The sequence below is a fragment of the Heptranchias perlo genome, chromosome 10 (assembly GCF_035084215.1).
Source record: "Heptranchias perlo isolate sHepPer1 chromosome 10, sHepPer1.hap1, whole genome shotgun sequence".
Taxonomy (NCBI): domain Eukaryota; kingdom Metazoa; phylum Chordata; class Chondrichthyes; order Hexanchiformes; family Hexanchidae; genus Heptranchias; species Heptranchias perlo.
The window spans coordinates 52,735,736-52,761,260 of NC_090334.1; the positions used below are offsets into that span (position 1 = coordinate 52,735,736).

General features: G+C 41.3%; 1 protein-coding gene across 1 annotated transcript in view; it reads right to left on the reverse strand.

The window, feature by feature from the left end:
• rcor1 (REST corepressor 1) overlaps nt 1-25,525 on the reverse strand; it is a 125,499-nt gene that overhangs the window by 24,765 nt on the left and 75,209 nt on the right. Inside the window, exons 4-5 of the mRNA XM_067991775.1 lie at nt 7,821-7,873; nt 1,934-2,095 (exon numbers count right to left, since the gene is read on the reverse strand). Coding sequence (XP_067847876.1) covers nt 1,934-2,095; nt 7,821-7,873 — 215 coding nt within the window. The remainder of the gene's footprint in view (nt 1-1,933; nt 2,096-7,820; nt 7,874-25,525) is intronic.

Sequence of the window (25,525 nt, forward strand, 5' to 3'; positions counted from 1 at the left end):
GTTCCTGGGGGGTTAAAATTTACCCCCTGATCCCTATGAACAGTCCCAATCCACCAGTTACCTCCAACTTTTACTCAGCCTGTAGGCCACAAATCAATACTTTTCTTAAGCCTCAGGTTTTTAAACACTGACTGATAAACTAACAATCTGTAGTTTCCAGTAATTCACAGAGGTTCAGGCACAGCCTCCTTTTCCTGAGCCATATGGTAGAAACCCTTCAACACAACAAACAGGATTCCAAGGTTCAGACATAATATTTTTTGCACATAACTTTTTAAGTTGCTCAAAAACCCCACAGGATGTAAATACTTGGATTTGTCTAAAAATAAAATAAATCCAAGTCATGCGGATATTAAAATGCATTATTTTAGCCCATCTGCTCCCTACAACGTAGCTCATCAATATGTCGCAAGGAAAAAAAAAAATCAACTGATGTGGAGGTGCAACTTAACCGGTTATATTTTTAAAAGAAGAATACTGTACTTTTTAAAGCTACTCCATTTTAAAAACAGCAAAGCAGTAAATGTTCAAAAGTCCCAGTAAAATCACAAATTTAAAGCACTGAGAAAAGACTCACATTTTTATTCACAAATGTATTTTCTATTGAGAAGCTCCAATGAAATTACTTATCTATCTCTCATATATATGTAAAGGTATGTGTATATATAGCAATAGCATTAGATTATGCTTGTGTAATTCCTTAATTCCTTCTGTGATCTTACCTGCTGGAATTTAGTGGCTAGCCTATAACAAACACAAAGGTTCAGAACTTTGGCAGTTCAGACTTCTGTGTATGCTTTCCTTTTCTTTCTATGCGATGTATATTCCCTGGGTTGAGGGACTTCTGTTAGTGCTGCTGTATTGTCAGACAATGACAGAAGTCTGCCAGTCTAAAAAGAAACGTCCTCCATTCAGTGCCAAGTTTCTCCCCATCTTCCTCCTCTCCTGAAGACCTGAACACCTCACTGTGCATGGTTCCACAGGTGCAATGCATTCTCCAATACTTCATCCAAGCAACCAGTCTCCATCTGTAATGCTAGAGGCTCGCGTGGAGCAAAAACGCCGGCATGGACCTGTTAGGCCGAATGGTCTGTTTCTGTGCTATACATTCTATGTAATAATGATCGTCGGTAGGCTAATGGCCGCAGGAGTGACCATAGCCAACCTCAGCCCTGTCCTCATCCAATGCACACTTCCAGTAGTGGTCTCTGGATGGTGATCATTGAACAGGAACTACACCAATATTTCCCTCTAACACAGAGGCTCCTCTTGCTCTGATGGTTAAAATCAACAATCTCAGCGCATATTATCTTTATTCAAGAATGAAGAATGCTAAAAACTAAGTACAGTATGCAAGTCAGTAAATCTTGCTTCCATTTTTACTGTATTTAAAAAGCCTTCAAATTCCAAAATGGATCTGGTAACACTAATTTCTAACAAAAAAACACTGGATTTGATGGATATCCCTGACTAGACTATGTACTTATTGATGATTTAATAGTGCCACAGTGGTGCAGTATGCTGGGAACTTCAAAGTAATGCACCAAGCAGATTCCAGACATTGCAGTGTCTGGCTGTACAGCAGTATCTAACAGGAGCCTGCCTGTCTCAAGCCCAGCCTCTCAGATAGGGGAGGATCACTGCACAGAAAGAAAAGGAAAATATGCACAAAAGGCTGAACTGTATTAATGTTGTGATCATTTGTGTTTAGCATAACCCGGCCACTAAGTTCCAGCAGGTTGAGGTCACAGAAGGAAATACATATGCTTTGTGTAACTGGCATCACAATGTAATTACTTTATGCAACGTACAACTATTCCCTATAATTGCAGACCTGCATGTATGGTGCCGCAAGAGTTCAACCATTCATTGGCAAAACGTGACAAGTTATTTAAAAAAAGGTTTTATTTTTCTTAATTAATTTTCTTCCTACCATTTGCTGGATTCTGTGGAAGGTCTTCCCGTGGAAACTGAATGCTTGTTCAAAGAGAACCCGGTCCTCCACAGTCCACTCATCTGGGAATGGTGTGAAGTTTGGAAGGTCAGCCAAGGACTTCTCAATATTGTGTTTGTGCCAAAAGAGCATACCTAAAGCCTATGAAAAATTCATCGAGTGAGTACAAATAATATCCTCAAGACATTAAAATTAAATATGTAGTATGCTGAAGCAAGAGAGGGTTGCAGCAAAGTCTTAAAGTGACAGACAAGTGGCAAAATAGATGTTGAATGAGGCAGGCAGTCATAATTGCAGACCTGCATGTACGGTGCCCCAAGAGTTCAATCATTTATTGGCAAAATGTGATAACAATGGTAGCTTCTTGGGAGAGCAACAGTCCTATTTAGGATTGGTCTACTCACTCTGAATCGAAAGGATTGATCCTGAATTAGAAAAGGTGCCCTATAAATTGCATATTTCATCTAATCATGGTCAGCTACTTACAGCTGGCTGGTCATCTCTCAATACGGTTGAAACAACAGGTATTGTCTGCTATCAAGAATGACTCAACTGAATGAGAGAATGCTCATGGATGGAATACGAGACACAGTGGGCAGAATGAAGAATAGCTCTATCACTTGCAAACTCCAGAGACACATCAACATCATAACTTGCAGTGAGATCGGACTAGCAGATCAAATTAAAACAAATTTCACCACCTTTAAAGTGGATACTTCAAACTTTCTACACGTGGTGCTGCATTACAATATGTGTTTATTAAACTGAAGCTTTGTGGCTTAATGTGTTAAACTGAAACCAAACTATTTAGTATGTTATAACATTTGAAAGGAAATTAGTCATGACTGATCCTCGACAACAAATGTCTTTTAGAAACAGTGTAGGACTAATTCAACAAAGTAATCCCTTCCAAAACTTTCCTAAACACACATGTTGCAATTATTTAGGTTTGATATTTGATTTAAAAAAAACAAGTCGCAGAACTCCCAAATGTGTTGTACGGAGTTTTGGACAAAGGTGCATAACCTGGGTGTCATCCTATTACTTTGTTATATTGTATTATATGAAGTGAGTTCACAGTTAGGATGCAACATGGCTAAATTCTATATTTTCAGAAGTTGTAGTTTGATAAACTTTTACCAATTGTAGAATAATTTTTGACTCTTAATTTCATTTCAAGTTTTATTTGACACATTTAAATATATTTTATTATCTATGGGTGTTATATGCTAGTACTTAATCAGATGATCTGGAAGTCCCATCTACAGCACCACACTAATTTGGGTTCTCAAGCTGTACTTTGCAAATTAGAACAAAGCAAGTGACCAAATTTAGCTTAGAAAGTTTACAAAAGAAATCTTAATCTGAAAACATTTAGCCCAAATTTTGCTTCAAAGAAGTAAGATCCATCTTCAGTCATAAGTGTAGAACAGAATACAAGTCATGTAGAACAGAATATAAACAAGCATTCTAATCAAAAAGAACACTTTAAAAACAATGTTTGCATGAAGTAGCTTGGTAATTTTAGCATTTCAGTGTTTGCTTCCAATGCTCATATGTCTTGGCATAGCATTCCAACACCAGAGAAGTGAAAGCTGCTGCACTCAGACCCACTGTACAAAAGTGCATCACTGCCAATCAGAATGGAATAACCATTGTCCACAAAGTAGGCTGCAGCCCAAACCATCTCAACTGAACAAAGCAGCATTGAAAGTGGTGATGGCAGTGGAGGGGGTGGTGGGCGGTGAAAAGTTACATTAATATACTTCTGGTACGGTCTCTTTCTTTGAAGTATATTCTCCATAAACATCATGGCATATCTATCATCCAATGGAGGGGGACCAGTCAAACTCCATGGTAAAGTTTAGTCTTCAGGTAAGGAGGGGGGGGGGGGGGGGGGGTGGGTTCAACGTCAAGGAAGAGTTGGATCAGCAGGCAGATATGTAATTCAGTCTCCATTTTAAAGCGGCACATTATGTCTTTATTTTTATATTTCCATTATAAACTTCTATGTCCACATTTAGGATGGAAACTGCCAAGTAAACTTGTCTTGCTGTATTTACATCCTCCTGCCAATGGTGGTGCTGTACTTACATTAATCAGTCATTGTGTATGTCATTGCAACCTGCCAATTTCAACAAATGTCATGTTCTTCTGACTTGAGGCATTTGCAGATTTTAGATTTTGGTTTCATGTTTCCAAAGGCTTACTCTTATATTGTGGCAAGGAGGAATTACACAGAGCCAAGCAATTCTTCAATAATCAAAGATCACTTTCCAGCACTTCCATCTCTCTCAGCATGCTGTTCTGGAGCGATGGAAATGAACATTGCACTCCTCAAATTTCTGTTCCCATGGAAACAGGAAGGATACTTATTAAACATTAATTACTGGGAAAAATTCAGAGCTTGAAGCAAAAATGGACCAAAGCAAGCTTGGATCAAACAAGAATTGTTCTGGAGTGGAGTAACAACTTCTTCCAACTTGAGGCAAAGGTGATAGCAGGAATGGATGACTGATTAAAGATTTAAAGAAACTGAAAGATGCTGCTTCTAATAGGAGGTAAAAAAACAACCATAAGTTATTGCTCCCAAACAAGGGTGTAGGGAAAATGAGGACTGATATTATATATTATGGAGTCAAGAAAGATCACACAGCTCTAAATTCTACAGCAAGCAAAGCTCTTAAAAGGGACAACTGTCCCTTTGATTTTTCATGGTTGAATAATGAACCTGTGTAAGAAAAATAATTAGGTTAGATATAAAAATTGAAAAGCAGTGTAACAAAGACAAAAAGGCTGGAGAAAAAAAAAATTCAGCAAGATTAAAAAAAGGGAACTAACCAAATAAATAAGAACATAAGAAATAGGAGCAGGAGTAGGCCAATCGGCCCTTCGAGCCTGCTCCGCCATTCAATAAGATCATGGCTGATCTGATCCTAACCTCAAATTTAAATTCATGTCCAATTTCCTGCCCGCTCCCCGTAACCCCTAATTCCCTTTACTTCTAGGAAACTGTCTATTTCTGTTTTATATTTATTTAATGATGTAGCTTCCACAGCTTCCTGGGGCAGCAAATTCCACAGACCTACTACCCTCTGAGTGAAGAAGTTTCTCCTCATCTCAGTTTTGAAAGAGCAGCCCCTTATTCTAAGATTATGCCCCCTAGTTCTAGTTTCACCCATCCTTGGGAACATCCTTACTGCATCCACCCGATCAAGCCCCTTCACAATCTTATATGTTTCAATAAGATCGCCTCTCATTCTTCTGAACTCCAACGAGTAGAGTCCCAATCTACTCAACCTCTTCTCATATGTCCGCCCCCTCATCCCCGGGATTAACAGAGTGAACCTTCTTTGTACTGCCTCGAGAGCAAGTATGTCTTTTCTTAAGTATGGACACCAAAACTGTATGCAGTATTCCAGGTGCAGTCTCACCAATACCTCATATAACTGCAGCAATACCTCCCTGTTTTTATATTCTATCCCCCTAGCAATAAACGCCAACATTCCGTTGGCCTTCTTGATCATTGGAAAGAAAAATAGAACAGTGAGTGGGTACAAAGTAGACATATTCCCACAAGAATTAGAAGTTGCTGGAATTCCCTGCATAAGTAGAGAAATTAAAATTAGACTAACAAAAGGCAGAAAACACAAAAGAGAATAGTAAAAGATTTTACAGACTTGAAGAATAGTTAAAGAAAGGGTAGAGAGTAAAAAGGAAGAGGGCATCTTCAAGAAGGAAAAAGGAACAGTGGAGATATATAAGTATTTTGCCTCTGTTCTCAGATGTCTAATAGTAGGAAGAAAAGCATACGAGATGAGCAGCTGGAGAAATTAGACTGCATAATTATAGATAAGGAAGTACTATGAAAAAGTTGGCAAACTCAAAAGTGGAAAAGGCACCTGATGGCACACATTCAAAATGTTGAGGTACTCAGAGATAATAGCAGAAGCTTTAATCACAACCTTTCAAACATCGCCTGAAATGGATGGTGTGCCAGAGGAGAGAAGGGCAATCCAATCCTCTGCAATAATTGGTTAGGCAACAGTTAGAATATTATGTCCAGTTTGCAGCACCCTTTTTTGGCAAGGAAGTGAAGATCACTAAGATGATACCAGGGATGAGAGACTTCAGTTATGAGAAAATACTAAAAGATACTGGGCACTTTTTCCTAGAATTGAGGTGGTCAAGAGGAGATCTGACAGAGGTATTCAAAATTATGGGTGTTTCGATAAGGTAAATTGGGAAGAACTATTTTCATCATTGGTTGTTACGTCGATAACTCTGTAGAGGGCATAAATTTAAGATCACCAGAAGAACGAAAGGAATGGTTAGGAGATTTATTATATATTTAAGACAGATAGTTGTTAGAATATGAACCAGAAACGTTGGAAGGGGGATCCATAATAGCCTTTAAAAGGGAAATGTTAAATATTTGATTAGAGAAATTTTTTTTAAAGAGTATAGGAAAAGAAGACAATGGAACCATGCGGATAGCTCAAAGAGACAGAATAGGCATGATGGGCCAAATGACCTCCATCTGTGAATTATTCTATAATTCCAAGAATTAAAAAGGTTTGCATTCACCCAGAGAGGAATAAAAGCAGTGACACTGGTCTTTAGTAAAAAGGACTGAGCATGTTCAATACACAAGGCTTTTCTAGAAGTTATTTAATATTGTGAAATTAACAACTTGCATTTATATAGTACCTTCAACACAGAAAACGTCCCAAGGTACTTCACACGGGCACAATCAAAAACTGGACGCCAAGCCGAAGAAGGAGGAAATAGGAAGCGTGGCTAAAAGCTTCCTATTTTGAGGACCTTAGGAGGAGAGGAACGTGGAGGGGTTTAGGAAGGGCATTCCAGGGTGTGGGGTCCTGGCAGCTGAAGGCAAAAGGAGGGGGAATAGAGGCCAGAGTTATAGCAGCGGAGAATTTGGGGAGAGTGTAGTTGTAGGGCTGGAGGAAGTGAAAGAGATAGGGAAGAGCAGAGCTGTGAAGGGATTATAACACGAGAATGAGAATTTTATATTTGAGGAATTGGGGACTGGGATGAAATTGGCAACAAGGGTATGGAGTTTTGACATGGTCGAAAGACGATGGCTTCGGGTCTTTCCATTGTTTAGTTGGAGGAAATTGCAGGTGTTGGACAAGCAGTCTGATAACAAAAGCAGTGGAGGGATCGAAAGAGGAGTTGGAGAGGTAGAGTTGGATGATGTCAGCATACATGTGTAAGTTGATCCCATGTTTGAGGATATCACATCACCAAGGGGAGCATGTAATTAAGAAAAAGGAAGGGGCCAAGGATAGATCCTTGGGAGACTCCAGAGGTAACAGTGCAGGGACAGGAAGAGAATCCATTACTGCAGCTGTTCTGGCTATAACCAGATAGTTGAGTGGAATTGAGCTAGAGCAGCCCCACCAAGCTGGACAACAGAGGAGGAGCGTTGGAGATGGATGGGGCGGTCGTCCGCGTCAAACACTGCAGAGAAGTTGAGTAGGGGTAACGCACCATGGTCACAGAGGAAGTCATTTGTGACCGTCTCGGTGCAGCGGCAGGGACGGAAGCCCGATTAGAGATTCTAAGAGGATGTATGGAAAAGACGGGCACGGATTTGCTATGCGATAATATGTTCAACATGAGGAAAGAAATTGAAGATGGGGCTGTAGCTTGCAAGGACAAAGGGTTCGAAAATGTTTTTTGAGAGGGATGTGATGATTGCAGTTTTGAAAGGGAGAGGGGACAGTACAGGAGAGGGAGCCATTTTCAATGTCAGTTAATGTGTGGCAGAAAGGGAAGTTGGATGGTCAACAGTTTAGTCAGAAACAGATCAAGGATTAAATTTTAGATCTTAAAATATTACCTGTTCCATGTTGTAGCCATGCTTCTCTTTAGCTATTGCAATGTACTCATCCACTGAAAATGCAAAACAAAAAGTTAAAACTATTACAACTTCAAATTGGCATATTTAGTGATAGTTAATAAAATTTTTGTCTTCACCATCTGGATGGTAATCTAGTGGAGTGGATCACCCATCCCATTGTAGAACCCATCCAATTTCACTTAAATCAATGGAATGAAATTGGGCAGGTTCTATAACGGATGTGCAATCCACTCTACCAGATTACTGCCCATGCAGTGACGAGAAAAATTCACCCTCATCTTTCAGGTTACACCAGTGTATTGTCTTACTGACTACCCTGACTCATGATGTGCTAGGATCCTCAAGGGTAGTGAAAATATACATTGTTCACAGTACTGTATCTCAATGTATGAGCAGCTATAGGACAATTGAAATCACTACTTAACAGCTCGCTCTTTAGGCCAAGAATCGTATCCTTGGGTAGAAAAATGGGGATTCCCATTTATTAAGTTTTGTGTTGATTACTTGGAGCTTTCACAGCTGTAGTTTGCCAAAGTATGAATCTATTTTTTTTTAAGATAAGCAACATGAAACTTCCACCAAGAATTTCCTCCTTGTAGTGAGATATTGGTGCCAAGATATTAAAAGTTGTGAATTCTGCCCGTGCCATATGGTGTTTGGTTGTTGGGCTCTTACAGGTACAGCAGTGGCTTATAAACAAAACTGAAGGTGGTATCCCAGGTAATATGCAACACAGGATGGAGGAACGAGTGCATCCCACTGGTACGGAAGGTCAATTCTGATGCCACTGCCAACAATTTCTTCACTCCTTGGAATTACTCAAGCAGTATGTAAAATAATGCTGAAGAATTGCTCATCAAAAGTAAATTTAAAATACAGCTAATGTTTGCCCAGCACTTAAAGTTACCATTTTCAACCTAATCTTCAGAAAACGGACATTGTTTGAGCCCTTGGAAAAACTCAAAAAAGGTACTTTTAGCAAATTCATGACTCAAGCAAATGACAGTTGAATCAAAAAAAAACATAACCTGAATTAGGTGAACCTACATAAATGAATTAGTGTACAAAATGGTCCATGCACTTTTTGTAGTAGTAGAATGTTTCTAATAGTTTATTACACTTAAACAATCAATTAGAATATTTTATTCTACCAGTATGCCAAAAGAACTTGATTGATTAAAGAGCTTGCATTAACGAGATAGATAAAAAGTTTGTAGAACAGAAACTATTGCTAACCGATATCAGAAACAGAAGTAGGTGAAAATATCTTCAATGATTAAACATTTAAAGCATTTAGTCTTTCCTTCCAACCAATGATCTACAGGCTTTAAAATCACGAACTTGCCATCAGCTGAACAAACTCATTTAATTGCAACTGCTCAGGACTACCTCGCAGTCAGCAATAAAATGGGAATGTCTATAAAGCCGGAAGCAACAAAAATCAAAGCTGGTCTGGAGTATATCATTCTTTATTTGCCTAAATTTCTTAGAACAATGGTGAGTACAGTATAACATCTTAAAAACTGAAGAAAAATGCTCAAGTCTCGTGACTTTTTCTTAATGCTCTGAAAAATTCGGATTTTTTTTTTGTTGATTAGAAGACATCAGCCTCTACACTTTCCCTTCCAGTACATAAAATACATTATCTTTTGACTCAATGGGGGTAATTTTAACTCCCAAGAACAGGTTGGGTGGGGGCGGGTAGGCAGTAATAATAGTTTGTTTTTAGAATGAGACCGCTTCCCAGCTCCAACGAGCCCACTTCCGGGTTTAACCCAGGCGAGTTTGGATGCGTGCGCGCAGAAACCCGGAAGTCCTGTCCCCACTTAAAGCCAGCAGGCCGATATTTAAAGGGCAACATATTTCATTGCGATAGTTGAGGCATTTAATTTTTTGTGTATTAGAAATGTCAAACGAATTTTACCTGACCTGTTCAGGTTTCCCATCGCTTCTGATTCATGTTAGGTGAAAACAGGCGAGAAGGACCGGATCCATGAGGTCAGTGCTTTATTTTACTGCTTGTGGGCTAGAAGGAGCAGGAATGTTTCAACCATGCCCAACAAGCTCCCCTGGCGTGCCAGGACCCCCCCACCCCACCCACAAACGATAGTGGCCTCCCCTACATCCGACTCTTCATCTGACCTCTGATCTCTTCTCTCAAACTTCGACCGACCTCCGACTCTTCTGTAGATCTGGCAACAGATTTGACTGAGAATTTATATTGATTATGGGATGGAACTATTATATAGGACGATGGAGGGAGGAGTCTTGTCATTTTATAGCAACTCTGGAGGGAGCTAGGCAAATATTTTCAGCTGTCAAGAGGGCTTATTGCTGTTGCCCATCTGCCTTCAATTTCCTCCTGGCATCAGCCCCCCCCCCCATTGATCTCCTCCTGGTATCAGCCCGCCCCCCCACCACCTCATGTCCTCTTTGGCCCGCGATCTCTCCCTCCCTCCTCTCTGATTCCTGCCCAACAGCCCATGAGCCTGTCAATCAGGCTGGCTGCAGGGCATGAAACCTAGAAGTAAAATTTATTGCCCTCATTAAGGTTGCGATCGCAGATTGCATCCAGCCAACTTTTCTTCCGGGTTTTGCTTCCAATTATGTCTCTTCCCCTGCCCCATGTACAAATCATGCCCAATGAATCGATACAAAATGAACAGTGCAGAATCTACCTCCCTTAACTTTGGGAATTTCCAGTTCATTTTCATCCTCTGCAGCCTCTGTTTCTGAGTCTTTCAAAGAAGAAATAATTTCTGCACCAATCATCTCTCCGCAGATGTTAAGGTTATCATCCATCGAAACCAAAAAGTTGATCTACACCTCACTCAAACCGCAGGGAATCTCCATCAACCCCAACTTCGATTGGGTCATTGTTTTCCTCGCTAGAAACCAAGCCGCAGTATCCAAAGCAAAGACTGATGCAGCTGTGTGTCATTCCAAGCTTCACTGGATAAGTGCATAGCATCCAACAGGCCATGGGTTTTCATATCCTGTGAAGTGACAGTTTCCTCAGTGGAATCTAAAACAGAAACCATCTTGTGCAGGAATTGCTTCATGATATGAATGACACCGTGGTCCAGGGGCTGGGTGATTGAAGTTGTGTTAGATGGTAAAAATTGGACCTTCATGTGTGAAAGATTAAGAGCCACATCACGGCAAGTAGAATTATCCATCAAAAGCAACACCTTTTGTGCCGCTTTCTTTATGCTAGCATCGAAAGACTGCAGCCACTTTCCAAAACTTATTTGTGGCATTCCAGCAATAGCTTCAGAATCAGTTGGAAATTCACATTTTTAAAACAAGGGTTTTTGGTTTTTCCAATCGAGAGATTTCACCTTGCTCGAGATGGTTTGGTTAGTGTATAACATGGCATTGAGGTAGAAGATCATGGCTGATCTTCTACCTCAATGCCATTTTCCTGCACATCCCCATACCCCTTGATGCCTATCTAGAAATCTATTGATCTTTGTTTTGAATGTACTCAATGACTGAGCCTCCACAGCCCTCTGGGGTAGAGAATTCCAAAGATTCACCACCCTCTGAGTGAAGAAATTTCTCATCTCAGTCCTAAACAGCCTACCCTTTATTCTGAGACTGTGATCCCTGGTTCTAGATTCCCCAATCAGGGGAAACATCCTCCTTGCATCTACCCTGTCGAGTACTGTAAGAATTTTGTATGTTTCAATGAGATCCCCTCTCATTCTTCTAAAGTCTAGAGAATACAGGCCCAGTCTACTCAATCTCTCCTCACACAACAATCCAGTCATCCCAGGAATCAGTCTGGTGAACGTTTGTTGCACTCCCTCTATGGCAAGTATATCCTTTCTTAGGTAAGGAGACCAAAATTGTACACAATACTCCAGGTGCGGTCTTACCAAGGCCCTATATAATGCAGTAAGATATCTTTACTCCTGTACTCAAATCCTTTTGTAATAAAGGCCAACATACCATTTTCTCACTTTGCCACCACTCACTTTCTCTCCTTTTTTTGTGTGGGTTTGATTAGGCAGGGCACGATAGAAAAGACTGATCTCATCACAATTGCACATGGTGGATACTCTACCAACAAACCCAGCAACACTTCCTCAGTCCATGCACCAGCAGCTGGTTTGTCACTGTCCGCTTTCTCACCACATAACTTTTTGTAAACAAGATTAGAATCAAAGAATCTTGCAGCTTAAAAGGAAGCCATTCGGCTAGTCATACCTGTGCCTGCTCTTTGAAAGAGCAGAGACAAAAGGTTGTGTCTCAATTTCCAGCAGCACAGGAACCTATTGATGCTTCAAACTTCTCCATGCCAAGTTCTTTGGCAATCGCATTAGCTTTAGTTTTCAACAGGCAGCCATCAAGCAGGACTTTGAGCTCTTTTGTGACTAAACCATCTAAGCCGCGCTGCATCAACATTGGCCATTTTACTTTCACACTTCGGTTTCCTATCCTGGTTCTCATGTCTTTCCCAGTCCTTCAAGATGTTCGCTTTTCTGTTCAGAATTCTAGCAACCCGAGATTCTGAAATGCCAGGCTTCGATGTGACTAGCTTTTGAATCTTAAATTCCTTTACACTGTTCAAAACATCCACTTGCTGGCGCAGCACCAAATCATGGCGCTTTTTTTGTTGAGCCATCTTGAAATTTGACTTCCAGTCCTCCCTCACCTACACAACACTAACATTAGAGATGGCTGTAAATCAGGTCAAACCGGTTTTACGGCACATTGGCCAATTAACCCAGATTGTGGGATGAAAGTCTCAGGTTCAAAGGTGGAAAGTCTCGTTAAAGTGGGAGTTCTGCGCCTACACTTGCATATAAGCAGGAATTGCAATAAACAAAACTGCGATAAAGTAAACTTTTCACAATTTGCAGTATACAGAAAGAACAAACTATAGAAATGGTTGCATTAAAATGCGATTTGCAAATGGGTTAGTTGCAAATAAACAGATGTAAGGAATCTTACAACACCAGGTTATAGTCCAACAGTTTTATTTGAAAATCACACGCTTTCGGAGCTTACCTCCTTCGTCACCTGACGAAGGAGGTAAGCTCTGAAAGCTTGTAATTTTCAAATAAAACTGTTGGACTATAACCTGGTGTTGTAAGATTCCTTACATTTGTCCACCCCAGTCCATCACCGGCATCTCCACATCGCAAATAAACAGGTATGACTGTGTTACTTCGCAATTTATCCCCTCTTTTTAACCAAGGTAGCATCCTGCACTAGAATTACACAGAATTACAAAGAATCCACAGTATAGAAACAGGCCATTTGGCCCAACTAGTCTATGCTGGTTTTTATATTCCACACAAGCCTCCTCCTACTCTAATTATCTCTTTCCACCCCACTCCCATATCCCTCTATTCCCTTCTCCATCATGTATGCACAAGTCTCCCCTTAAACGCATCAATGTTAGCTGCTTCAGCCACTCCATGTGGCAGCGAGTTCCACATTATCACCACTCTCTGTGTAAAGAAATTCTTCCTAAATTCTTTATTTGATCCACTAGTGGCTCTCTTATATTTATGCCCCCTTGTTCTGGACACAACCACAAGTGAAAATAGTTTATCCACATCATCGAACTCTTTTGTAATTTTAAAGGCCTCCATCGGGTATCCTCTTAGTCTTCTCTTATCCAGAGAAAAGAGCCCAAGCCTGCTTAATCTTTCCTGATAGTTGCATCTTCTCAACATCCTTGGAAATCTTTTCTGCATTTTCTCTAGTGCTTCAATATCCTTTTTGTAGTATGGAGACCAGAACTGCATACAGTACTTCAAGTGTGTTCTAACCATGGGTCTATATAAATTTAACATTACCTCTCTGCTGTTGTATTCTTTTCCTCTAGAAATGAACCCCAGTACTTTGTTTGCACTTTTTATAGCCTTACTTTGTGTTGCTACTTTTAGTGATTTATGTATCCGTATTCCCAGATCTGTGTTACAAAGTTGGTTACTTTATCGTATATTGTGCTAACCTTGTTTATTATTGAGCATGAAAATAATCCTATTTGATATCATTGGGAGGATGGAAGACCATATGTTCTCAGCCAAATTTTGCTATACAATCCTGCTAGAACTCAATAGGCCATTTTTTGTCAACAGCTACACTGACTTTGTTTGCAGATTATGATAATGTGATCGCAATTTTTATCTCTCTCAATTTAAGCAGAGGGTATAGTTAAACTAAAACTTAGGTTAAATTTGCAGAAGAATCTTCTGCAACCACCACAGCTGTAGGAATTTAGTACTTTCTACGCAAAGTCTGCACAACATTCCCATCATTTCCAAAGCAACGAGACATGGATTATAGCTAAAACTGCCTAATCTCCAATTTTAGATTTTATGTAAGATTAAAATGCACTTTCAACTAGTTAGCACATACTTGCTACTTTATGGTTAAGCCATTCAGCCAAGGTATGTATTGATAGAAAAAAAATCAAATTCTCTTGCTGCTCATGAACACAATAATTCAATAACTTTTAATATCAGGTACAGAGGTTTCTATTACACAATAAGGAGTAAATTCTGTTACATCTATGCAGACCCATTACTAGATCTAGGTCACAACTGTTCTGCTTACAGGTAACCATCTAGGAATTTAACAATGTTAACCATATTTTTCTGTTGTCTAGTTCCAAAAATATTGCAGCTTTACCCTGATGCAGAATTTAAAAGGAGTTTGCTTCAGTTGTAGGCAGAATGTCTAATATTCTAATAAGCATATGTACCAAATTGATGCATAGTATGACAATAATCACTCAAATTTCAAAAAATGCCTTGCTTATAGCTTATATTTCTTGTACACATCATGTCATAATTTTCAGTCATGCATTGTAAGTCACACTTTGTTGATTTGCTGCTGATTTACTTTGAGCCAATAAGAATTGCAGAGATAGGGAAAATGCAAAGCAAAAGACAAGTGGTAGAAAACTGCCAATGAGAAACTCCTAAGAATTTATTAAAGCAATCAGTCCTGAAAGACCAGTCTGGAGAATCTACCAATATTAAAAAAAACTGAATTAAAAAAAATTTTTTTTATTCGTTCACGGGATGTGGGCGTCGCTGGCAAGGCCGGCATTTATTGCCCATCCCTAATTGCCCTTGAGAAGGTGGTGGTGAGCCGCTTTCTTGAACCGCTGCAGTCCATGTGGTGACGGTTCTCCCACAGTGCAGTTAGGAAGGGAGTTCCAGGATTTTGACCCAGCGACAATGAAGGAACGGCGATATATTTCCAAGTCGGGATGGTGTGTGACTTGGAGGGGAACGTGCAGGTGGTGTTGTTCCCATGCGCCTGCTGCTCTTGTCCTTCTAGGTGGTAGAGGTCGCGGGTTTGGGAGGTGCTGTCGAAGAAGCCTTGGCGAATTGCTGCAGTGCATCCTGTGGATGGTGCACACTGCAGCCACAGTGCGCCGGTGGTGAAGGGAGTGAATGTTTAGGGTGGTGGATGGGGTGCCAATCAAGCGGGCTGCTTTATCTTGGATGGTGTCGAGCTTCTTGAGTGTTGTTGGAGCTGCACTCATCCAGGCAAGTGGAGAGTATTCCATCACACTCCTGACTTGTGCCTTGTAGATGGTGGAAAGGCTTTGGGGAGTCAGGAGGTGAGTCACTCGCCGCAGAATACCCAGCCTCTGACCTGCTCTCGTAGCCACAGTATTTATATGGCTGGTCCAGTTAAGTTTCTGGTCAATGGTGACCCCCAGGATGTTGATGGTGGGGGATTCGGCAATGGTAATGCCGTTGAATGTCAAGGGGAGGTGGTTAGACTCTCTCTTGTTGGAGATGGTCATTGCCTGGCACTTATCTGGCGCGAATGTTACTTGCCACTTATCAGCCCAAGCCTGGATGTTGTCCAGGTCTTGCTGCATGCGGGCTCGGACTGCTTCATTATCTGAGGGGTTGCGAATGGAACTGAACACTGTGCAGTCATCAGCGAACATCCCCATTTCTGACCTTATGATGGAGGGAAGGTCATTGATGAAGCAGCTGAAGATGGTTGGGCCTAGGACACTGCCCTGAGGAACTCCTGCAGTAATGCCCTGGGGCTGAGATGCTTGGCCTCCAACAACCACTACCATCTTCCTTTGTGCCAGGTATGACTCCAGCCACTGGAGAGTTTTCCCCCGGATTCCCATTGACTTCAATTTTACGAGGGCTCCTTGGTGCCACACTCGGTCAAATGCTGCCTTGATGTCAAGGGCAGTCACTCTCACCTCACCTCTGGAATTCAGCTCTTTTGTCCATGTTTGGACCAAGGCTGTAATGAGGTCTGGAGCCGAGTGGTCCTGGCGGAACCCAAACTGAGCATCGGTGAGCAGGTTATTGGTGAGTAAGTGCCGCTTGATAGCACTGTCGACGACACCTTCCATCACTTTGCTGATGATTGAGAGTAGACTGATGGGGCGGTAATTGGCCGGATTGGATTTGTCCTGCTTTTTGTGGACAGGACATACCTGGGCAATTTTCCACATTGTCGGGTGGATGCCAGTGTTGTAGCTGTACTGGAACAGCTTGGCTAGAGGCGCAGCTAGTTCTGGAGCACAAGTCTTCAGCACTACAGCTGGGATGTTGTCGGGGCCCATAGCCTTTGCTGTATCCAGTGCACTCAGCCGTTTCTTGATATCACGTGGAGTGAATCGAATTGGCCGAAGACTGGCTTCCGTGATGGTGGGGATATCGGGAGGAGGCTGAGATGGATTATCCACTCGGCACTTCTGGCTGAAGATGGTTGCAAACGCTTCAGCCTTGTCTTTTGCACTCACGTGCTGGACTCCGCCATCATTGAGAATGGGGATGTTTGCAGAGCCTCCTCCTCCCGTTAGTTGCTTAATTGTCCACCACCATTCACGACTGGATGTGGCAGGACTGCAGAGCTTTGATCTGATCCGTTGGTTGTGGAATCGCTTAGCTCTGTCTATAGCATGTTGCTTCCGCTGTTTAGCATGCATGTAGTCCTGAGTTGTAGCTTCACCAGGTTGGCACCTCATTTTTAGGTATGCCTGGTGCTGCTCCTGGCATGCTCTTCTACAGTCCTCATTGAACCAGGGTTGATCCCCTGGCTTGTTGGTGATGGTAGAGTGAGGAATATGCCGGGCCATGAGGTGACAGATTGTGCTGGAATACAATTCTGCTGCTGCTGATGGCCCACAGCGCCTCATGGATGCCCAGTTTAGAGCTGCTAGATCTGTTCTGAATCTATCCCATTTAGCACGGTGGTCGTGCCACACAACACGTTGGATGGTGTCCTCAGTGCGAAGACGGGATTTCATCTCCACGAGGACTGTGCGGTGGTCACTCCTACCAATACTGTCATGGACAGATGCATTTGCGACAGGTAGATTGGTGAGGACGAGGTCAAGTAAGTTTTTCCCTCGTGTTGGTTCGCTCACCACCTGCCGCAGGCCCAGTCTAGCAGCTACGTCCTTCAGGACTCGGCCAGCTCGGTCAGTAGTGGTGCTACCGAGCCACTCTTGGTGATGGACATTGAAGTCCCCCACCCAGAGTACATTTTGTGCCCTTGCTACCCTCAGTGCTTCCTCCAAGTGGTGTTCAACATGGAGGAGGACTGATTCACTCAAAATGCTTTTGTAAATTGTCAACTGCCATTTTCTTCCGTAAACAAATTTTCTCTTTCTAAATAAGGTGTTAAACAGAATTTAAAAATTCCAAAAATAACATTTCGCAATAATATTATTAGATTTACCCACTGAATTGTCAAGCACGTCTTTTAATGCCATCATTAAAAGTTTTTACGTCAATGCTCCTAGCTTGTCTCAAAAGTCTGGCCTTAAACTGGGTATTTTCATCCTAACAGCTGGACAGAACTGCAAACATTTCCCAGTGTGCAGTCTGTGCATCAGCATGAGTTGAGAATTTCTTGACTTTTCCCCAGAAGAACTGGAGATTGAAATATGAATGGTTTATTCCAGGCCTGCCTGACATTTAAATATATTAACTGCTGCTTTTCCATTACAAACACCTTACAGGCAGATAGAACCTGTGATTAGAGCAGAATTTAAAAGAAAAAGATTGTTTATCATGAATGAACTGTTTTAATCAATGAAATTCTCTCTTCATAACCATTTGTGAGGCTTATGGAATTTTTAATGTACAAAGTGTGAATTAACAATGACATTGAGTGTTTTATGTAATTTTTAGAAATATGTTTCTTACAGACTAAATTAGCAAACTCACCAACAGTACACTAAAGGATAAATTTTCCACTTTGCTTTAGTTGTAGGCAGAATGTCTAATATTCTAATAAGCATATGTACCAAATTGATGCACACACCAAGTGCATATTGGGAAATTGCACACCCCCAGCCAGTGATTTTCTGCCCATTAAAATTAATGGTAGGAAAGTCACAGGCTGGAGGTACAATACATGCTGCCATTGTGTGCTAGGAACGCAAAAAGTGGAAAATTTACCCTTAAAATGCTTTAAGCAAAAATGTAACAGCAGGAACAACTGATGACAGGGACAGTTGAGGAAGGGTACCTGAGGGCACAAGAGACTATATGGGTGAGGCAGGAAGCTGATGAGATAGGTCTGGGGGGAAATAAGGTTGCACCTAAAGGTCCAAAGGGGAACAAGGACAGTTTTCAGTTTTATTCACCTGGGTCATCCTTCCTTCACAGAATTCTGGAACTTGCTCCCATTAATACTTCCAGATCCCAGCAACCTCTCTTACTGCCAGACTTTAGGCCCCAATGCTCCAAAACATTCTCCTCAGTTTTGTTGGAATTCAAGACCAACCTCCCCATGACTTTCCCACCACTCCAAAATCCTGAGTTTCCAAACCCCCTCAAACCCATGCTCACAAACCCTTGGATCCCATTCACAAAGCACCTTGATTGAAACCACCATCAACGCTCTCACACCAAAGGCATCTCTGCCCAATGTCCCAGGTGTCCTCTCCCAGTGATTCCAGAAACCCCTCACCAGAATTCCCAGACCACGGGAGGCCCCTCAAAATATCACTAGACCTGAAGACTCCATTCCAGTGCAACCCGACTCCAGGCTCGCTTCCAAATTCTCCTAGATATTAGGGCCACCCCAATGCCGCAGTTAGTATCCCTGATAATACTACTTGGCATAACATCTTCCTAAACCTTCAACTCACCACGAGCAATACTATGAAAGATCCATTTGGGTAGGGACCTTTTGTTTCACAGCATCATCTTATGCCTATATCCTCCACTCCTCGACCGTTACACCCCCAACAGCTTATGGGCACTTCCTCATCTCTCATCTCCCCATATACACCCCATGTGCCATTTGGTTCGGTCACCCCTCCTACTTAAAACACTATGCAACTCATCCGTAATCACATTTCCCATCCTCCACCATCTATACCCTTCTGTCAGCCTTCTCCTTACTGCCAATCTCCCTTGCTGCACCCTTCCCCAACTCACTCCTAGTCCCCCTTTCTCCCACTCTCACCGCTGCTCTATGGTGTTTGTGGTTATTGCACTATACTGTATTTATAGTGGAATAAGCTTTTCTAGAGCAGAACCAGGAGTGGGCTGTGGCCTAAGGTGGCAGACCCAACCACATATAGAATCACAGAATGGATAAACAGCACAGAAAGAGGCCATTCGGCCCACTGAGCCCTTGCCGGCGAGAATGGTGGATTAGGAAGGGGGCAGCAGCCCACAAATCAACAGGTCATGGAGGCTGGGGTTAGAAATGGGAGCAGAGCAGGTGAAAAATATAGTGGCCCCCAGATGTTGTGGGAACACCAGGAATGAGAAGGCCAAGCCAAAGAATGTCAGAAAAGGGACAGAGAGGATACATAGATACTAGATATGATTGCCAGACGTGATCAAATTGTGATACAGGAAGTGTAGCAAACAATACATGCTAGATGTAAGATTTTTAATATAAGATATAATCTACACTCTTAATATTGCCTTTCTGATTTTTAGCTTAACCCACCAGAGACAAGTTAAAACTCCTCTTTACATTTACCTTGCTGGAGTATATTTGAGGGTGGCACCAGTTTGCTGCACATTTAGAAATTTGTTTAAAGTTTCTTTCTCCCCTCCTCAATAGAAAGACCAGTAAACATAAGAACATAAGAAATAGGAGCAGGAGTAGGCCAATCGGCCCCGCGAGCCTGCTCCGCCATTCAATAAGATCATGGCTGATCTGATCCTAACCTCAAATCTAAATTCATGTCCAATTTCCTGCCCGCTCCCCGTAACCCCTAATTCCCTTTACTTCTAGGAAACGGTCTATTTCTGTTTTAAATTTATTTAATGATGTAGCTTCCACAGCTTCCTGGGGCAGCAAATTCCACAGAACTACTACCCTCTGAGTGAAGAAGTTTCTCCTCATCTCAGTTTTGAAAGAGCAGCCCCTTATTCTAAGATTATGCCCCCTAGTTCTAGTTTCACCCATCCTTGGGAACATCCTTACCGCATCCACCCGATCAAGCCCCTTCACAATCTTATATGTTTCAATAAGATCGCTACTCATTGGAGTTCAGAAGAATGAGAGGAGTCCCAATCTACTCAACCTCTCCTCATATGTCCACCCCCTCATCCCTGGGATTAGCCGAGCGAACCTTCTTTGTACTGCCTCGAGAGCAAGTATGTCTTTTCTTAAGTATGGACACCAAAACTGTATGCAGTATTCTAGGTGCGGTCTCACCAATACCTTATATAACCTCCCTGTTTTTATATTCTATCCCCCTAGCAATAAAAGCCAACATTCCGTTGGCCTTCTTGATCACCTGCTGCACCTGCATACTAACTTTTTGATTTTCTTGCACTCGGACTCCCTGATCCCTTTGTACTGCAGTACTTTCCAGTTTCTTGCCATTAAGATAATAACTTGCTCTCTGATTTTTCCTGCCAAAGTGCATAACCTCACATTTTCCAATATTGTATTGCATCTGCCAAATCTCCGCCCACTCACCCAGCCTGTCTATATCCCCCTGTAGGTTTTTTATGTCCTCCTCACTCTCTACTTTCCCTCCCATCTTTGTATCATCTGCAAACTTTGATATGTTACACTTGGTCCCCTCCTCCAAATCGTTAATATAGATTGTAAAGAGTTGGGGACCCAGCAATGACCCCTGTGGAACACCACTGGCTAGTGGTTGCCAGTCCGAGAATGAACCATTTATCCCAACTCTCTACTTCCTGTTAGATAACCAATCCTGCACCCATGCCAGAATATTACCCCCAATCCAGTGATTCTTTATCTTGAGCAATAATCTTTTATGTGGCACCTTGTCGAATGCCTTCTGGAAGTCTAAATACACTACGTCCACTGGTTCCCCTTTATCCACCCTGTACGTTATGTCCTCAAAGAACTCAAGCAAATTTGTCAGACATGACTTCCCCTTCGTAAAGCCATGCTGACTTTGTCCTATTAAATTATGTTTATCCAAATGTTCTGCTACTGTCTCCTTAATAATAGACTCCAAAATTTTACCCACCACAGATGTTAGGCTAACTGGTCTATAATTTCCAGCCTTCTGCCTACTACCCTTTTTAAATAAGGGTGTTCCATTAGCAGTTTTCCAATCTGCCGGGACCTTTGCCGAGTCTAGAGAATTTTGGAAAATTATTACCAAAGCATCCACAATCCCTACTGCCACTTCCCTCAAGACCCTAGGATGTAAGCCATCAGGTCCAGGGGGTTTATCCGCCTCGAGTCCCATTAATTTACTGAGTACCAATTCCTTAGTGATTTTAATCGTATTTAGCTCCTCCCCCCCCCCAGAGCCCCCTGTTTGGCCAGTGTTGGGATATTCTTAGTGTCCTCTACCGTAAAGACAAACAAAATATTTGTTCAGCATTTTTGCCATCTCCATGTTTCCCACCATTAATTTCCCGGTCTCATCCTCTAAGGGACATATGTTTGCCTTAGCCACCCTTTTTCTTTTTATATAACTGTAGAAACTCTTGCTATCTGTTTTTATCTTTTTTGCTAATTTATTTTCATAATCTATCTTCCCTTTCTTAATAAATCCTTTAGTTACTTTTTGCTGTCTTTTGAAGACTTCCCAGTCTTCTATCCTCCCACTAAGTTTGGCTACCTTATATGTCCTTGTTTTTAGTCGGATACTATTCTTAATTTCTTTACTTAGCCACGGATGGCTGTCATTTCTTTTACACCCTTTTTTCCTCAGTGGAATATATATTTTTTGAAAGTTGTAAAATAACTCCTTAAATGAACACCACTGCTCATGTACCGTCTTACCCTTTAATCTATTTTCCCAGTCCACTTTAATCAATTACGCTCTCATACCATCATAGTCTCCTTTATTCAAGCTCAGAACGCTTGTTTGAGAACCAACCTTCTCACCCTCTAATTGGATATGGAATGTAACCATGTTATGGTCACTCATTCCAAGGGGATCCTTAACTAGGACATTAATTAATTAATCCTGGCTCATTACACAGGACCAGGTCCAAGGTTGCTTGTCCCCTTGTAGGATCAGTTACATACTGCTCAAGAAATCCATCCCTAATACACTCAATAAACTCTTCCTCAGGGCTGCCCTGCCCAATTTGATTTGTCCAGTTAATATGATAGTTAAAATCCCCCATAATTATAGCTGTTCCCTTATTACATGCCCCGACTATTTCCTGATTAATACTTCTTCCAGCAGAGTTGCAACTATTAAGAGGCCTATATACTACACCCACTAGTGTTTTTTTTCCCCTTATTCCTTATCTCTACCCAAACTGTTTCATTATCCTGATCCTTTGTCCCAATATCATTTCTCTGTATTAGTGATTCCTTCCTTTATTAACATAGCCACCCCACCTCCCCTTCCTTCCTGATTGTTAAATACCCTGGCATATTTAATTCCCAGTCGTTGTCACCCTGCAGCCATGTTTCTGTATTGGCCACAAGATCATACCCATACGTAGTTATTTGTGCCGTTAACTCGTCCATTTTGTTACGAATGCTACGTGCAATTCAGATAAAGAACTTTCAAATATGTTTTGTGACACTTAGTTCCTGCTTTTTCCTTTTTTAACACTTTACCTTTTACTCCATACCTTCTGTCCCTTCCTGACAAGCTTTCCTCTGTCTCCCTGCTCAGGTTCCCAACCCCCTGCCACAGCTTTGATGCTGGGTTAATCGCCTTACGCCTTCCAGTTTTTAACGCCTAGTTAAAGTTAGCAGTTTAGTTTATTCTGTACAAATGGGGGCTCTCAGTATAACATGATGCATTTCCTATCAGTGAAATTATTTTGAGTACCTCAAGTATGTCTTTTAAAAAAAGGATGTAATTTGTCATGAATTCAAACCAAACAGAGCTGGAGAATTTCAACTGTTTTCAGCAATATCATCATAAGCACAGCCAAAAATCATATGTTCTTGGCAATTCCATTTTTTTCCCCCCAGAAGTATTTTTATCCAACTGTAATGCAAACTAAAGTCATCATACTCAAGTTCTTTGTTAGTGTTGCAACTTGAATCAAATAAAGGGTGGGGATTGGAGAACAAGTTTGATGCCTGCTCCACTGGATTTTCATCAAACACAGTTATGATGCTTATTGAGATTCCAAGTGAAGGCCAGGCACTTCCAGGCAGGAAGGAAGGAGCTACCACTGAGCGTAAAGTAGCTGCTCACCCAACTATTGGTGCCGTGTAACTAGAAAGACTGAACAATTCTTTTTTGAACTTACTCACCACTAAATCACGTGCATGAAACTAAAATATTTTTAATCGCTTTCATTTGGGGTTTTTGCAATCTAAAAGTAGAGACTTCAGTTCATTTTCAACATTTGAGTTACCCTGAAAGCAAGTAATTTGCATAGATATTAAGTTAAGGGTGGTGAGTCTACAGATCAAAAAAGTCATGAAGCCTCTTACTCTTAAATTATTGCCCATTTATAGTCACAATAAATAGAACTCCTGTTCAGATTAAATAATTTCCTCCAATTCAAAAATACATCTACACTCCATTTATTATAATGTGAATACAGTTAATGAAAAGGCTTTCATTTGCCATTACATGCATATTCATATAAAATATATATATATACACATATACATATACACATAGATATATAGATAGATAAGCAGATACAAAGCCTTACCACCTGCAGAAATAAGTCAGGGTGTTGCCCACCCATTGGTAAGACATTTTTAATATTGCAGGTAGTATTGAGCCACCTAACAAATGAGGAAAACAAATGATTCATCATAAATGGAATGATGTCTAACTGAATAGTAAAATATGAGCTACAAGCAAAAGTGATAAAAGTACCTACCCCTAGATGACATAAATCTGACAACTGGAGCTTTGCCCCACTGTATGTCTAAGCCACCATAAAAAAATGAACAGTTAACATGCCAGAGTGGTGTTAGGGGATACTTTGGCCTGCTCTTTTCAGATGAGGTGAGGAAATTGGGAGCAGCCATACCTCTGAACAGTAAGTAATTAGGTATATATTAGAAAATGGGAGGCCATATGAAAACAACTCTCGAATAAACAACCCTAAAATATACCTGGTTGCGTTTAGGCTAAAAAAATAAACAAAGCCCAACTTTCTGGTAGATTTGATTTTCTGTTATAAAACCTACCAAGCAACTATCCCACAACACTCATTAGTAAATGTACAGCTCAGCATGAAACTGAGCTACAAAGACCAAGAAGATTCCACGTTCAACCCAGAGTTTGCTGATCTCAGTATATAGTGGTGGTATAATTTGCCTCAGCACGTTCAACCCAGAGTTTGCTGATCTCAGCTATAGTGGTGGTACAATTTGCCTCAGCCCCTTGGGAAGTAGGTGGGTGAAGTCAGTCAAGCCAGAACAGGATTGAGCTAGTCTGTGATTCTCCTAATCCCTCCCCCAAGTGAATAGTTTGATGTCCAAGCTTATACAAGAATATTGGCTAGTTGAACGAGATGGTAGCTGTGCCAAGGAACCATAGCCCATAAGTCAGTGCCTTCAGGAGAGGACAGGAAAACCCTCACAGGCTCCAAGTGAATCTAGCTGATCTTCCAGTGATTTCTGTGAAACTTATTCAAGACTTGGTTGTTCTTTGTGTATGTCTTAAGCAACAGCAAAAAGTTTGGAGGGTGGAACAACACAATAACTGCATAGAACATCTTCCCGCATTATTTGGTCATTAGGACTATAAATGTATGTGCAATACGTTCAAACTGAGCATTCAGTTATGCAGAACTAGTGTGCTCATTTTCACCAGTTACTACGCTTGTATTGCACAAACGAAGAAACAATATCTATGAAGAAATGCAAAGATCGTATGTTGCCTCTCCGAGAAATGGAAACTTTGAATTTCAAGTAATTTGAAAATGTTTATACATTTGTTGAATACCTTAATACTGCTTATGTTACATAAATGACATTTTACAGCTATCTTAAGTTTTGAGCACTGATATTTGCATTCCAATCTTTCACATGATTCTTATCCAAGGCACGGTTGCACCCTCTACTGGTCAAAGACAAGAGTAGCACTGACATCGCTAGAAAACCCACAAAATATTATGTGTAACATTGTATACAGTCTGCACATCAGGCCAGTCATGACTAAAAAAAGTGAACAAGAATACTGTTCAGGTGCCACTATACCTGGCAATTTACATGTATAAGGTATAAAACAGCAGACCCAAACCAGAAAGGTTTGTTACACAAATATGCAGTGCAAACATGATAATGGGGTGGGAGGGGAAGTGAAGAGAGAAGGCTCT